The sequence below is a fragment of the Anolis sagrei genome, chromosome 4, assembly GCF_037176765.1.
Source record: "Anolis sagrei isolate rAnoSag1 chromosome 4, rAnoSag1.mat, whole genome shotgun sequence".
NCBI lineage: Eukaryota > Metazoa > Chordata > Lepidosauria > Squamata > Dactyloidae > Anolis > Anolis sagrei.
In genome coordinates, this window is record NC_090024.1 from 136,636,483 (window position 1) to 136,653,773 (window position 17,291).

Here is a 17,291-nt window from a genome sequence, read left to right on the forward strand (position 1 = left end):
TATAGTGAGCACCATGAACATGCCCAAGAGCCCTGCCAATGTCCTCCACAAACACCATACTGCCCACTGAATATTCAATAAAAAGCCAAGTGAAGGCTTTCATACGGGCACAATTTCATCTTAAATTTTATGTGTTTCTCCACCACAGACACCCCAGTGTTTCTTATTCTCCCCATTGCTGTGGAATTTGCATGACTCCACCCACTGCCTCCCCTTAACACTTTCCTATTCTTTTCTATGGCACACAGCAAACAGAAGAATTGATCAGCAACTGAACATACTAGAAAGGTTTGGGGAGAATTCACTATGAGTTATAGGAGTTGTAGGTACTGGGATGTAAAGTTCACCTGCAATCTAAGAGCACGCTGAACTCCACCAACGATGGACCTGGAACTAACTTGGAACACAAGAGCCCCCATGACTAGTAAAAAATACTGGGGGAAATTCACTTTGATTTGGGGGAGTTGTAATTCACCTATATCCAGAGAGCACTGTGAACCAAAAAACCAATTGATCTGGACCAGATTAGACACACATACCTGATATGTTGAAATCTGATTACTGGAGGGGTTTGGGGGGAACTGACCTTCTTTTCTGGGAGTTGTAGTTCACCCTCAACCAGGGAAACTGTGACCTCCACCGGTGATGGGCCTGGACCAAACGTGGCACAGAACCCCCATGACAAATTCAACCTACTGGAGGGGTTTGAGGGGACTGACTCACCATAGTGGGAGTTGTAGTTTATCCTACAGCCAGAGAGCACACTGAACCCCACTGATGGTGCATCTAGAGCAATCTTGCCCAACACAACAAACTTTAAGTACTGATGGAGTTTCTTGGGATTAACCTGGCATGTGAGTTGTAGTTCACCCACAACCTTATGCATTTTGTACAATTAAAAATGACTTTTTCAACTATCCCGGACAACGCTGGGTACCCAAGCTAGTAGGTATATAAAATAGGGATAAAAACCAAACATTTTCTGATAATAAAATCACCCTTTCCAAGGCTTATTAAACAGGCTGGTGTTCTTTTTGGTGGAATGCAGCTGAAACATTTTCTGCATCGTCTGCTGTAGGTGCTGTACAACAGATTCATGCAAATGTCTAGAATACTTACTAGGTGGCGTTAAGACACCTTTATTGCCGAATTTTTCATTACCCCAATATTGAGCTAAGGGGACACCACTTAGTGTCAGAACCCACAGTTTAAGAAGCAGTGGTATAGTGCACTCTGTTGCAGGAACAGGGATGGCTTCCCATATCTAGGTGTGGGACATTTCCATCATGGCCCTCCACAGATACAAGACTCCAGCTGTGTGAGGCACAGGGACCACAAAGAAATAAATCTTAGGGAAAACATGCCAGCCATAGAAAAGGCTAAAGATAATGGCAGATAGCGTCAGAGTCAAAAGTAGGTGAGCCTACTCCTTTCCCCATAATTCCTTGTTCCTCTTGTCATTACTGCATACCTAGAGAACTGTTAAGACAGATGCAAAATTGCTCTTGCAGATGCCTGAATAAATTGACTGCAAAGGATCATAGCAGATCAGGCCAAAAATAGAGTTTAACCTACTGCCCATCTCTGCCCTAGAAATTCACCAGTCCATGTCTACATAATAAGCTCTTCCTTTAAAAAAGAAATGTAGAAATTAACCTAATATGTGCCGGGATATTATCTACAATACATGTTATGATTGTCTAGTTCATTTCAATGTCTTGTTCATTTCATACGTGTTTCCAAACACTAACACAAAACAAAGAGGGTCTCCAAAGCTCATAAATAGAAGATTGCTGGATACGAGTTTCCAACAAGAATACCTGCAGACATATAAATAATATACTTATACAAAACATTTATAGTAAATATGGATTACACTGTAGCAAGTACGCCTATTATGTGCATGATAAGTCAACAGAGAGGGTCAGTATGTGTGTGGCAGAGGAAAAACTTGAAAGCATACTTTAGAGAAATCCACAAAGCTGTTCGGCATTGGCTGCTGGAAAATGTTTGAGGGAGCCACAATTCCAGAGTCATCTCTCTCCATTGGCTGATGCTGGGAAAAGGTGCCTGGGTCCGACAGCTGCTGATGTACTGGGTGATTTCCCATTACAGGCTGCGACCAACCTGACAAGCCTTCTAGAAAGACAATAAATGGCTTGTTTAAAGACTGCATAAACCCACAATTCATCACACATATTATTACAGTTTCATCAGGAAGCTAGATGTGGCATTGCTACTCACTCTTGTCAAAGTTGTTCAGCCTAATTAATTCTAGCCAATGTGCCCCCAAAAGCTTCTAGTCAGTAATCCAAGGTAAAATTCAAGGATTTCTTTTTTCTGTTTTAATGCTCCATTTCTGCTTTTTTTACACATTTAGAAACTTGGTAGCTGTCCTTGTGCATCTAACCCACTATTATTCTTTCTGTCAGTTTTTCTTCAGTGTCAGAAAAGCAGTCTTTCCAGGTGCTGCTATTTGAGATCCCTTAAGCTGTCCTCTTCTGACATTCTTTCATCGTTTCACCCATCATTCTCTTCCATGTTTTGGCATTTCAAGCCAAATATACTAGAAGGCTGCACTTACAAACACATTTCAAGTTCTATGTTGAAACCTTGCTCTCTGATTTCCCTGAAACAATGCTAACTTCTCAAAAGAAACACTGTTATTTGAAGTGTTAACTGACATAAAGTGTTGCAGTAATATTTGCTAGCTTCCTGTGTTATATTTTTTTCTTTGTGGTCTGACGTCTGCATCTTGAATAGTATAATTCTTTCTTTTCCAGTATTACAGTGGTTGTCAAATCTATGCCCACGCCTTTTCTTCTCTAATATGCCTCTTTGTATCTCTTGTTAATTATATCTTTTTGTCAAATTATTATAAACTCTTCCAAAAAAAGCCTTCTTATCTTGTGAATTGCCTTTCCAGTTATCAAATCAGTTTAAATTGTCTTATTTTTATATCAATCACTCTATTCCTCCTATTTCCTACACCAGCTCCTGGGGAAAACTTTTCAAAACATGAATATTCCTTTGCAGTGGTTCTCCACCTGTGGGTCGCCAGGTATTTTGGCCTACAACTCTCAGAAATCCCAGCCAGATTACCAGCTGTTAAGATTTATGGGAGTTGAAGGTTAAAACATCTGGGGACCCACGGGCTCAGAACTATTGCTTTAATGCTCATCTATCCCCTGTAGCTATCCATATCTCCCTTCATAATGTAGAAACCCAAGACCAATCCTTCTTTGGTCCCACCCATCTCCTTACATCTTCTGCCATTTAAGACCTCTTATTGCCTGAACAGAAGTGGGGAAAAAGAGCAGTCTGGAGCCTCACCATAGAAATTATATTCAAAGGAACGTTCTGCTAAAATTTAGCAGCAGAAGTTCCTCCATTCCAATCAGTACTTAGTCTGATGCTCAACTGATATTTATCAAGGAATGAAGAACCATAGAGGGCTTTGCTGCTTTCACAATCTGCCAGCAGGTCTAGAAGTTGTAATACTTATTCCAGCTTTCCAAACTAAGATTAATTTATAATAAACCACAGTAGCCATTTAAATTACCATTCAATTCAATAAACCATCAACTATTTGATGGTTATATTTGGAGTTATGAAGTAGAAATGTAGTAAGGAATTTGTAATCAACTGGGGTTTATTTTAAACCAAGTCAACAGGCTTATATGTATTTTTGGGTTTTTTTTAAATTAAAAAATGTGTACTCCTTGGGTATTTTCAAAACTCACAGAGTGAGGCCTCATCCTTTCTGCAGTTACCCATGTTTGTGCAGATCCATTTCTTAAGCCACCAGAACTTAGTCAATGGTATGCGACATGCATAAGTACAGAACATATTTAATTTCCATTTTAATTGGTTTCAGTCATAAATAATAACTTTATTCTTATACCTCGCCACCATCTCCCCAAAGGGACTCAAGGCAGTTTACATATGGGACAGAATGACCACAAGACATAAAAACAAAACAATCCTTTATGAAACATTCAGCTCAAACGTTCCATTAGAAAACTGCTTGACTGATGGTATTTTATACTCCTCTCCTGCTGCCTCATTGATCCTGAAAAGACCTTCCTTTTTAACTGTTCAAATCAGATACTTGTACCTTTGAGATCTTTTCTTCTGCAGGCTTACCTGAGACGTTGTTGACACCAAAGGACCAGATGCCACTGTGCCCAACAGGAGCCGTGAAATTCGTTCCCAAGGGGGTCGGGGTGACGGCGCCTCCCTGTCTAATGCGAGCCAGTCTCTCTGTCCCAATGGGCGGTGGCACCTTACGATCTTGATTTGTGCTCCCTGACTTTGGCTGACCCAGGGCAGAAGGTGCAGATGCAGCGGCGAGGGGCGAAGATGATCCCGAGGAAACTGATGGAATAGGAGATTCACCTGATGAAAAAACAGTTCTCTTGCTTTATTACACACGAAGTGCTCACTTCCCTTAGCTACTGCTTTAGGGAGCTGACTCCCAAGGGGTGACACTCTTAAAATCTAATCAAAAATCAGTTTCCACTACATGTAGTGGAGTTGATCAAATACATATTTCTTAATACGGATATGCCAATATTTTGAAAGAGATAAAAACAGTGTTTTGAACTGTAAGGCAACTAAAATAAAGACACTAATTTAGGAATAAGAAACCTCCGTAACTGTCACAGAAACTGCTGAATACAGTCCAGTTTGTGATCATAAAATTGTATGTCGGTCCAGCTGTTGAAGGCATCTTTTAAAGCTGAGGATCACATTCTCTTAGAAGAAAGTGATTAGGCCACAATACGGTGGATGGCAGGATGCCAATTGGGTAGGAACCATCTGCCACCTTTCCTTTCCCTCTTTCTCGCTCTTTCATACACTCAACTGCATCAAGGAAAGTGATCATAGGTTTAGTTTTCCCTCCCTTGTGATAATCCGACTGCTTAAGAGTTTTGTTGAAAATCACTGAGCAAGAGCAAAAAAGACTGGAGGGCTTAATTGTAGAGCCTTATAAGTTATGTCAGAAGTTATGTCAGTGGTCAGCCATTCATTATCTCTTGTGTTTCTATCTGATCATTAAAATCAAAATTAAAATAATACTACAGCCTTCAGGAGAAATTGTCTTAATTCCTTAATATTTCAGATTTCCTCTTCCATCTTCCAGAGATGAACAAGATGTGTTGTCAAAGGATTTCATGGCCAGAATCACTGGGTTGCTGTGAGTTTTCCAGGCTGTATGGCCATGTTCCAGAAGCATTCTCTCCTGACATTTCACCCACATCTATGGCAGGCATCCTCAGTGGTTGTATTAAAAAGCTACCAGTATTTAAAAAAATCAGGACAGTAAATTAAAAAATCAGGACTCTAAAATCAGGACAATAAATAAAGAGTAATACTTAAAAAACAGGGGAATTCCTGACATGAAACCATCAGGGTAATCTAACACCTCCCAACAAAAGATTCCCCCAGGCAGGAAGCATCCAAGTTTTGAAGATGAAAGGCCATTCAATACTTATCAAGGTGGCCAACTACAACATTCACACTTGTCTCAAGCAAACAAGAGTTCTTTCTCCCACCCTGGACATTTCACTGATATGTAAACCGCACTTGCCTAGTTTCTAATGGACCTCACAACCTCTGGGAATGCCTGCCACAGATGTGGACGAAATGTCAGGAGAGAATGCTTCTGGAACATGGCCATACAGCCCGAAAAACTCACAGCAACCCAATGAACAAGATGGCTCCATAGTTTAAACCGTTTAGTATATTTCTTCAATTCGAAGACAACTTTTCTCCCTATATAAACATCTCTAAAATGGAGTGCATCTTAGAATCACAGGTGAAATTAGAGCATGTCTTACAATCAGTGGTGCCATACAATTGAAGAAAAACAGTATTACATTCAGCTTCAGTTTCAAAACAATCACAGAAAAACATTTCTGCGTGACTGAACAATGACCAGAAAAAATATGGCTGTTTTCCTTTCTCCATTTCCCAAATCTCTTTCTTTTACAAAGCAGTAAAGAGATGAGGAATATGTCATGGCAGCATACTTCAATTCATTCTTCAAACTTTGAAAGAACAGTCCAGTCTGGACCTCTCTCTTACAATTAAGTGTAATTTATAGGCTAGCAAAATTTAACCTGAGGTAGATATGCAATGTCATAGGCAAAAATATCTTAAACCAAATACAATTTGTTTCTAAAGGCTATAAAAGCTTTGGGTCCAAACTAAATGTGACCAGCAGTTATGTGAATATTTCCCTCTGTTCTTTCAACAGGTAAAGCCAGCCACAGGGAGCTGGAACGATTTAAAAGACTCTTTAAAAAAAACCCCAATGTCCATATTTCTCACTGCAAAAGAAGCAATTAAACCATATTCTGTGGGTAGATAGGCAGAGGAAAACAGTCTAGTATGTCCTACCTGCCTCTTTCTTTGTATTTGTCAAGTTAAAAGCTTTCACTAGAAGGAGAGATATTCAACTCATTGCATGGTGTCGTTTTGTTTGGACCTCAGCCCTGCATTTTAACGAGTAATTTCCTTTCTTGAAATTGCCTCAAATTTTCTTAATCAAAAGCCTAAATCAATTATCCTGGTTAAAACCATACAGCCAGCAAAAAGGTCAATACCAACAGACTGAAGAGTTGAATTAGACAGACCCTCAAAGCTCCTACATGAATTTGTAGCACTTGTCCAAGGATGTGGTGAAAAATGCTGTCTGTTAAAGCTGGGAGTCCCAACAGGTGCTGGCCCTTGAAGATAAACCCGTGCTCCTTGAATATTTGCTGAAAAACCTGCCATAGGTGCTGCAGAATTTGAGGAGCTGTTGGATGGATCTAGAGAAGGTAAGCCTAAAATTAATACAATTATGTCTGAGCAAACAACTCCAGAGCACTTGGCTTTGCTAACCGAAAACACTAAAATTTCCACCTCCCCTTCATTACAATGATGTTCAGAGGACAGCAGCCCAAAACTGTAGAACCAGCAGTGAGAGTCACAGGATTTAGGTATTTGGAGAGAAAAGTTGCACGGGAGTGGGGTGGGGTGGAAGCTTTCTTTCATTTTGGGAAAATGAATTTGGAGATATTTCAGATGTATTTTTTAAACAAGGTATTAGGGAAGTTGGCTGTTCTTTCTGTGAAGTCGGTATTTTTCTAGAACAGAAAATGTAGCAAAAAACTATGTTTGTCTTTCAAACTTACTAGTTTGCATTTCTGTGAAATGGGATTTCTTTTCCATCAGTAGGAAATGGAAGTTAACAGTAAAAATATCCCCTCATCTCTAATTAATTTTTATTTAGAAAGGGATCTTGTAGCCCCTTTGAGACTCAGACCCCTTCTACACTGTCATATCATCCAAATTATCAAAGCAAATAATCCACATTATCTGCTTTGAAGTGGATCATATGAGTCTTCACTGCCATATCATCCACTTCAAAGCAGATAACCTGGATTTTATATGGCAGTGTAGAAGGGGCCTAAGCAATAAGAGATTTGAAATTTGTAATATATTCCACAATCTCTGCTTTGAACAAAGTTATCTGAGTCTACACTTTTTAGCCTTGATATTCTGGGATGTAGAGCTGTGTGGAAGGGCCCTGAGTCTACGGTAGCTCATGCTACAAATGTCTTTCTGTAGGCCAGTGGTTCTCAACCTGCAAGTCCCCAGAAGGTTTGGCCTTTAATTCCCAGAAATCCTAATAGCTGGTAAACTGGGTCAGATTTCTGGGAGTTGTAAGCCAAAACACCCGGAGACCCACAGATTGAAAATAACTGCTGTAGACTGATAGAAATGAACATCAAGCTGCCTTGCTCTCACTTGTTTTTTTTTTTCTTTTTGACTAAAATTTCTACACACGAGTACACATAGTCAATGTATATCAAGGCAGAAAATCCCTGGTTGTTATTTTGGCTATTTTCTTCTTAAATCCGTTTTGAGGAAATTTTGTACCTGGGGGAGCAAACTGTTGCCTTTTTAGGTGGTTTGGGGTAAAATATTTGGGGTTGCTTGGGGCTAAAATATCGACCCCATATCACCCCTTCCCATTTAAAAACATTTTGGAGGGAGACATGGAGTTTTTGAGGGGCTTCTGCAGGTTTCCAAGGCTACATTTAGTGGTCCCAGGGCTACATGTAGCCCATGGGCCACACTTTACCCACTGAAGTAGGTTATCAATTAAGTTGACCAGCAAACATGACATTATATTACAATATCAGCTGAGAAAACAAGTATAAAGCCAGGTGCAAACAGAACAAATTCTAGATATTGGTGAGGCAGTTCCATCTGCACACTTTTAACCAATCCATTGACTCTCCATCCCAATTTAACAATATTTGTTATATCTAATGTTGGCTGAACCAAACCCATGGATATTCCAAAACCTTTTTTCAAAACTGTGATTAAATTATATTAATCTAGGCCATAGTGTTTTTCTAAACAAAACTGACTTTCACCTGACTCTGAAAAACTGCTACATGGTCAAAATTAAGCCATCCCTTTAACTCTGTTGAATATGTGGTCAATCTAAAAAAGTAATGAAAGAAAAAAAACCTCGCAGCTTTTACACTTTATAGTAGCTAATCATTCATCTGGATACAATTATGTACAACACAAATCCACAAAACATTCAAGAGAATATTCCCACAAACAGGGAATCCTTGAATTCACACAAACATAGATAACAAGGTTTTAGCAGTGCTGAATTTCCAAAAACGTTGTTTTCCATTTGCCTTTTGGAGTTACATTACCAACATTTACCCCAGTGGCCAGACAGAACTGCTCCTGACCTCATGCCATCAGGCTTTTGTAAACGATTTCAGGCTGCATGGTTGCGTGATGATTTTTGCAAACATGTAACATAGGTTATTCTCAACATTGACAAGTAGTAAATGCCTGGGGATCTGTGATCAATCGATCCAAACTGGATGAAAGATTTTAAAGCTACAGTATGCTAATGATAATAATAATAATAATAATAATAATTATTATTATTATTTATACCCTGCCACCATCTCCCTAATGAAGACTAGGAGTGGCTTACATGGGGCCAAGCCTGGACAACATATTACAGCAAAAATAAAACCAAAACATAAGCAACAAGCAACAACATCAAAATTACATAAGAAAAAAAACATAATGACTCTACCATTCACTGATCATGCTATTACAGTTAGTGTGTAAGAGTGATAAAGCACAATTACATTCATACACTCTACAAGGGATCATGGCTACTGACTTCAGGGGGGAAAAATCAAATACAATGTGCTGCTATTTTTAAAAGAGATCCAGTCAACAAAGGTGAAGTGTAGAAATCTTGAAATGCAAGTTAATGTCATGTTTAATTAATCAAAATTCTGATGAACAGTTTTAAGGAATGGTTCAATGGCAAATTAAAGCACTAAGAATGTTTTTTCAACATTCAGGTAGGAGTGCTATTGCTTATGTAGCCAAAGTAGACTCATCATCCATATAATTATCAAATGTCTGGGGAAATTCCTGATGAAGTGGAGGGGATCCCAAAACATGCTAATGAGGACTGCCTATGTTCGGTTACCATGGAATATTGACGAACTTAAGGGAAAACTGAGCTAAATAAGTGAAAGCAATACTCCATATTGCAACATTTTCACTTCCCAGCTCTACGGAATGAGCTTTGTCCGTGCCATATGGTTATGTGATAACACAATTATCCAGATTATATTGCATCATATTATATTATGAAGAAATTTCACCTGACTAAAACTCACCAAATGATTTCTTGGCTCAGGCTCAACCTATTTCCTGAATGTCTCAAATGCTATCAAAAGGCCACCATGAGAAGCACCCACTCTTTCAAACACAATATTGGCCACTTACCTACAGGACTAGTCGAAACTCTCTGAGAAGGAGGTCGAAATCCTGGAGCCTTGGAATTATCTGGATGCACATTTTCTATGTGCCCCAGCACAGAGTTACCCAAAAATGTCGACTGAACAGTGAACGATGGATCAGCTGCCGCTCGTGTGGACAGTGGACAGTCTCCCCATCCTTGGTTTGCCGGCACCTGATTACTATCAAAAAGACTACTAAAGTGATTGAAGAGTGTTGCTGGCCCAAAGGTAGGAGGCAAGGACTTGTTTGGTGCATTTATATGCATCTGAGAGCCATTCATAACGTTCACGGGGGATGACAGCTGAACCGCAGGGGGTGGGCCCTGGGAAGGTGTTAAGGGTACTGCATTTGTAACAAAAATAGACTGAGGTTCCTGATGTAGAGTTGCATTTGGTACCATTGGATAAAATGAACCTCTAGGCTGCATCCGGTGAGAAACTCGGGGTGCTGGTACAGCTAACTGAGGTAAGTTACTGTTGTCCTGATTATCTGCAGCAACTGATCGAGGTGAAGCTAAGCTTAACGGAGTGGGTTCCGAACTGGACGAAAAAGGGAGGGATATGGGAGGACTTAAGTCAGACATACTGGTTGGCAGTGTTTCATCTTGGGCATTACTTGGAGGAGCTGCAGGACTGCTGGATGCACATGCTTCTGCTGCCCCTGAATTGCTGCTGCTTACTGAGATATTGCTGCTAGCAGCAACTGATGATGGTACGCATGCATTTCCAACTGCTTGTTCCGGTGTCGACGCCTTTTCTTTGGCTACTGGTACAGAAGGAACAGCCTCCGTTTTCAATGCAGATTGCTGGGCTGGTGGAACATTAGGCGATAAAAATGTGGTGGGAGCATGCCCAGTGTTTTCAGGTGCAGGAGAAGCTGAAGGCAGTGTGCTACATGTGGTCGTCACAGTTGAGATTGCTGTAGTCACGGTGCTTGTTTTAGGAACGCACGCAAACAACTGCTTTCTGGCGGATGATGGAGTCCGGTTGCTTGTCACACAAAGCGGTTGGGAGGATGCAACAGCCGAAGACACTGTGCCAGAACAGCTAGATGCTAAACCCGTAGTCTCAGATTGCAAAATATTGCCATTCTGGTTGCTGACACGACTGGAACTGTTATGCTTTGGAGAACTATTTGTGCTGCCCGGGTTAACTGGCCTCACTGGGAATGGTCCCCAAGTGTTTGGAGAGGCTGAAAAAGTTCCTCCAAACTGGGCCATAGGTAAGCGAGGGTGACGGATCTGTTGCATAGTTTGGGCAGCCAAAATAGCAAAGTGAGGATGTGAATAAGCCAAGGGAAGCGAGACCGGGAAAGAAGAGCGCACGTTTGCTGGGACATTCTTGCTTAACTTGTTAGCGGACTGGAAAGTGGACAGCGTTGACGACTGCGAGGTGACAAGTGATGGCGTTCCAAGGGGAAAGGAGTTTTTGTTTGATGCTGAAGCAGCACTGACACCAGATGAAAAATTTGTATGAATGGATTTGGTGCTGGACGCAGGTGTTCTTATGTGGGTTTTAGGAATTAAATCTTCCAGTTCCTTGGCAGGATCTTGAATGAGCGCGTTAATAAGCTGTACTGCATACCTTGTTGATTCTGTCCCACCCCTGAAAAAGAAAGAAGCAGTGTCATTACTCAAATAAAAGTGTGAGCTGAGTACACTTAAATCCATTTCAAAAATTTGAGATTTAATCAAGACATCTAATGCACAATACCTTATTGTGATCATTCTTTCTCCATTTTTATCTTTCTGTTTGTCCACATCAATATGAGCGCCAGTGACATCCTGGATTGCTGTGATGTTGCACCCACCTCTTCCCATTATTCGAGACACAACTGATGCCGGGACAGACAGCTTTTTTGACCTAAATTTCAAGTGGTATAAATTTTGAGTATCTTTTGTTTTTTGTTTCAATCATTTAAACTATATTTTAATGTGTAATTCTGACAACTGGCCAGACCTCTTGGAATAGTGCATCATTTTTACTAATGTTTGTTAACATCTCCAGTTTTTCACAAAACAGATATTACTGATTTTTCAAAATGGTCAGGCCTTACTATATATACATTGTTCTGGGTAAATGCATCTTGATTTAATTTATGATAAAAGTTCTAATGCTACTTGAACACACAAATTTAAAACTGCACACTTTGTATCTTGTTATATATCACTTCATATTGTGAAAGTTACTAGCAATTCTGCAAACAGCTGATTAATGTTGCATAATTTGAAAAGCAATATATTGCTTCATGACACATTATACATTATAAGCAAGCTTTAAAGCAGTATGCCACCAATGTGTCCATGTGAAACAACTAAAGACCTTTGGCACTAGTTATGTCTCTGCATTCTGGATTAAAGCCCTTCTAATTTCTCTGTACTCTACTGATGGCACTGTAGCTTACTTGGAATGAATAAAATCACAAACAAAGCAGTTTCAGATGAGTTTCAGACAACAGTGAAGGTGATAGAACAGTCTAGAATTGTTTCTACCTTGAAAGAGCTGGTAGATATTTTAGGTACTTTTATATTCCTCTTTGCCTTGACCAATGGTAAATAATTTTAAAATCCCTAAAATCTATATAATTATAGAACATAGGGGTTAAATTCAAGGCCCATGGGCCAAATCCAGCCCATCATGTCATTTAATGTGGCCCTCCAGATGTTGGACTACCCTCAGAGCCACAAGTGCTGTTGTGCTGCAATTTCCATTATCCCCTGTCCACATGGCAGATAATCAAAAATAATGGGAATTATCATTCAATACCCTAACTAGGTAAAAACTAAAGAGCACTAACCACTATGGAAAAAACAACAATGTACAGTTGGTCCTCTGTATCCAGATTCTCAATCTATAGATTCAATGGCCCTTTGAAGGCAACCATAAGGTTGATGAGGCCCTTGATGAAAAGGAGTTTGACACCCTTGCTCTAGAATATCCCCTTCTTTATATTAAACACTTTTTATAAAAAGAAGAGGATGCAGTCCTTAAAAACAATATTTCCTCTAAACATAACCACTTCCTACAGTTCTGAAAGACCAACTCTCCCTCACACTGATTCAGCTTTCTTCCTCTAAAACTCCTACATAGTGATACAGGCGCCACTTTAACATTCACACCCTGCTTTGCTACGCAGTTGGTTTCTTTTCCCCTGAAATTTTAAATGGCATGCAGATCTCAGTCATAACCACACCTACAGATAATGAATGCCCGCCCCCCTTTTATTCCAATACAGAACTCTGTGAATAACATAAAAAATACCTTTTTGCTCCCGAACAACAGCGCCCTCCTCTCTGCAGCTGAAATTGTTCAATTGATGTTGACTGCAGACTGTTGCTAGGAGAAGGGTCTTTTAAAACTCTGCCAACTTGCCTATCAGTCAAGGTTGGAAAATACATTTTCGGGGGAGAGAGGGAGAAAAAAAAAGAAAAAAAGGGTTTCACAGGCAACATATTGAAAGAGCGCCTAACAGTACACTAGGATCAGATCAAAATATGCTCTGCCAACCTTACAGAAACCTTCAGGTTCACTAAAAACATGTAAAGAAATCTGTCATTTGGGATTCATTTGCCATGAAAATGATTGGAGCGATCATCTTTAGGACTCATTTAACACTGAAGATTTTATGTTTGGAATGGAAGAATCTGTGTGCACGTGTCCTGGCTTATGGCAATCCCATGAATTTTATAGACTTACTACGCAGGGCTGAGTCTACTTAGCTTCCAATACATATTATTAATACTTAGCTGGTGCCAATAAATGATATTAATACTTACTCCTATACATCATAACATGACTTACTCCTCTATCTATCTATCTATCTATCTATCTATCTATCTATCATAACATAAAAATCAATTTATTTTATATTAACAAGGTTGGTATAAGCTAAATATTAACTATTTGCTGAATATTAAAACTGTCAAATGCTTCCCTGACTATACGATTCAATAAACACCCTAACCCTATTGTCTACTACAGGTAACTAGCCATACTATTATCCCGTCTGACACGGATTAATCAATCAAGCTCATGAATGCATTCAACTAATTTCATAAAACTGAATGGAAGTAAATAGAATAATACATACCTTCTCACTACTTCTTTCCAGCCTTCTTCTCTTTTTTGACCTCTTTTCGGACTAGTCAGATTCAGCTTTATGTTTGGAGACGTCAGAGGCAGGGATACAGATTTATAATTTGTTGTTAGGGAGTTCGGATTAGCATCACCTTCAAGTCTACAAAGGAACAAATGAGATATGATTAATTGCTTCATACTGAAGTACCAAATATTCCAATAATGACGTTTTATGTTCTCTAATGATACAAATTGCTGATGAATGTGAGGAAGTGGGATCCTCAAAGTAATAAGAAAGCATAAGTTTCTTTTCCAAGGGAGGTAAAGCCAGCATAGAACAAAAAACCTTTGTTTACTACTTAGGAAATGTTATCTTTAGTTTACCTGAGAATGCTGACAATTTGATGAAATGTTACAGCCATTTGCTAATACTTAATTAAGATAAGAATAGCATTTGTTACCTGCAAAACAGGAGGTGTAACCTATTTATCAGATACTTGTATTTACTAATTTTATATATGAATCCATGTATGTGAATTTGGTATTTCACAGGACATTTTTTGGAACTGTTCAAAGTGTAGCACTATCAAATATTAGTAAGAACGATCTGCTCAACTGTAATGACCTGTAATTTTCTGCTTGATTTCGATCAATTGCCATAGCAATCAATACCACTGTTTGCAACAATGACAGTAGAAGGAAATATGAAATGGTTATGCAGAAAATATTACAGATTCACTGACTTTTTTTTCTTGTTCTCACTACATGTATGCCAAAAAACTAATTACCAGGTACAAATAATGTGGATTATAACAAAGGCCACATGGAATGAGCACAACCAGAAAGCATAGATAGCGCTCGATGAAACGGATAGCAACACGAGTCAGGGACTCCTCCAAGTATTCAGAGGCCACCTGAGATACACTGCTGGGCTTAGTCATAGATTGGCAAGTAAACTCCTAAAACCGGAGATATGTTGGGAAGGCACTTTAGATCCCATTCTTGGTCCTACATAATAAAGAGACTGGTCTCCTTAAGTAAAGGTGCTAACACATCCAGCAAAATTCGAATGCTTTTCTGCCATCTAATGCATGCAAAATCCAAAGAATTTGATAAAGATAAAGCTGACTCCCTAGAGGTGACTTAAACCACTGTGCAATGGGTCAATGTTATACTCTTTACCAAAAAGAAGGAAAAAAAACTGTGGTTACAAATAATTATTAATACAATACATGCCTCCAACAGACAAGATTTCTTTCTCCCACCCTGGACATTCCACAGATATATGGAATATATCTAGTGGAATGTTTCCAACAGACCTCACAACCTCTGAGGATGCCTGCCATAGATGTGGGTGAAACATCAGGAGGGAATGCTTCTGGAACACGGCCATACAGCCTGGAAAACTCACAGCCACCCAAAAATAAGAATACTGAGGAAGATAGGCTAGCCAGAGGAAACAAAGCAATATGGCCCTCCAACAGTTTGAGGGACTGTGACCTGGCCCTCTATTTAAAAAGTTTGTGGACCCCTGCTCTAGACCATGTTAGAAGTACATTCTTCTCAACATTTTAACTGTAATGTGGTCAAAAAATGACCTATGTTGAAGAAGTACATGTGTGCATGTCTACAGAGATTGCAACACAAAATACATGTTCCAACTCTCCCTGAAATTAGTAGAAGTGTGTGGACCAAGAGGAAGTAGAGGGAGGTGTCCACATGCTTGAAGTACAATCAGCTTACAATTGTGGAAAGGCCATCTCCACACTACCAAGGAAATGTCTTGCCCACTTGACTATGACATTTTTTTTTAAAAAAGGGATTTAAGCATCTAGTTTTAAAAGCAGACTGCAATTATTTTGTTTTACTGAGATGAGATGCCAGTTGTAATTATTTTATCCTGCTGTCTATGTCGGTTTCTTTTATGCTGTTTGGAATACCTATCATCTATCTATCTATCTATCTATCTATCTATCTATCTATCTATCTATATGTTATAATAGAGACATTGCTAGTTGTTTGGGCAATTTTTAAAGGAAAATCAACCATAAATCTTTCCAAATAGGTCTGTGGCTAATGAGCATCAAATATATCTAGAATAATTTGAACACAGCCCAAACACTTGTAATTCATTATGCAACAGTTTTCAGCATACAAACAAACAAACAAACAATAAATGGAATCTCTTAAGTTATGCACAGTCACATTAAAAAAAGAAAGCTCAACCAAGAAATACAATGTAAACATATATATCTAACTTTACAATCATATCCACCTTGTTCATACAATCATATCCAACTTGTTCACGAGATGAATCATGGGATAAACACCATAATGAGTTTTAATTTTAGGATATGTAAGCAGTTTAAATCCCAGGTCAATACTCTCATCAATTATGAAGACTGGAAACCAAATTATGTGCATTTGCAAACATTTCCTTATCAACCCAGCATGTGAAAGACATGTTGACAATTTTAATCTGGTTAGGAAAGCAGACAGAATTAATGACTCACCTGGCTTGCACTTTGGAAACTGAGGTGTTAGTCTTGTCTTCCTGAGAAGGGAGCAGCACCGAGGCATATCGTCTGTCACTTGAAGAGTGCGTGTCCATAGTGAAGTTCAGTTCTTGGCTTTTGCCTCCACTGCTACTCTCACTGTTGCAATCTGTGCTGTCTAAGTTGTCAGAATCACTATTCCCTCCAGCACTGCCACCTCTAGGTTCGCCATTGATTTTGTTTTTATCTGCTTTTTGTTGTGCTAGAGTTATATGCTGGTCTGGTAGAATGATCTGCACATTTTGAGGAGTGTCTTTTGTTTTATTCTTCTTATTTTTCCTGTTTGTGCTGGGGGTTGTTACAACATTGGCTCTCTTCTTCCCAAAAGCATTTGTGAAAGTAGCAGATGTTGCTGATATTCCAATGGTAGTTGTAGTGGTTGCACTTGGAGGCTCTAATGGAACTTCTTGATCCACTGAAACACAGGTAATTAAAACAAATTGTGAGCAAACATTGCAGTGCCATAGTTCAGAACCATAACACTAGCCAACACACAATTTGATGCCTCAAATGTCAGCCTTGTGTCTGGGTATATTTAAACTGCTGGTTACAAAAATGGCTCCAGTTCTCCCCTCAGCTCTAGTTTTTGAGATAAACATATGCCATCTACCAGTTGCCATCTGCTCACAGAAAGTCATGAAAACCATATCTAAGAAACTAGAGCTAATGCAGTCTATCCAATTTAATTTATTTGAACCAGCGCCCCAAATAACCCCAGGAACAAGTCCAAAAACCAAGATACCATTAAAAACAATTTTGGGGCTGTGTAATATTTTATATTATATTATAATTTGAAATGTTTTTCTTG

General features: G+C 39.2%; 1 protein-coding gene across 11 annotated transcripts in view; it reads right to left on the minus strand.

The window, feature by feature from the left end:
• The window catches only part of ANKHD1 (ankyrin repeat and KH domain containing 1), a 101,822-nt gene that overhangs the window by 1,560 nt on the left and 82,971 nt on the right, over positions 1-17,291 (minus strand). For 3 of the 11 annotated variants that reach the window (XM_067467744.1, XM_067467749.1, XM_067467739.1), the window contains 8 exons: positions 16,442-16,898; positions 13,942-14,088; positions 13,113-13,223; positions 11,565-11,714; positions 9,838-11,456; positions 6,612-6,833; positions 4,147-4,398; positions 1,964-2,139 (listed from right to left, as the gene is read on the minus strand). In XM_067467744.1, the coding sequence (XP_067323845.1) occupies positions 1,964-2,139; positions 4,147-4,398; positions 6,612-6,833; positions 9,838-11,456; positions 11,565-11,714; positions 13,113-13,223; positions 13,942-14,088; positions 16,442-16,898 (3,134 nt within the window). The remainder of the gene's footprint in view (positions 1-1,963; positions 2,140-4,146; positions 4,399-6,611; positions 6,834-9,837; positions 11,457-11,564; positions 11,715-13,112; positions 13,224-13,941; positions 14,089-16,441; positions 16,899-17,291) is intronic. The other 8 variants (XM_067467747.1, XM_067467741.1, XM_067467748.1 and 5 more) reach the window with 8 other exon arrangements.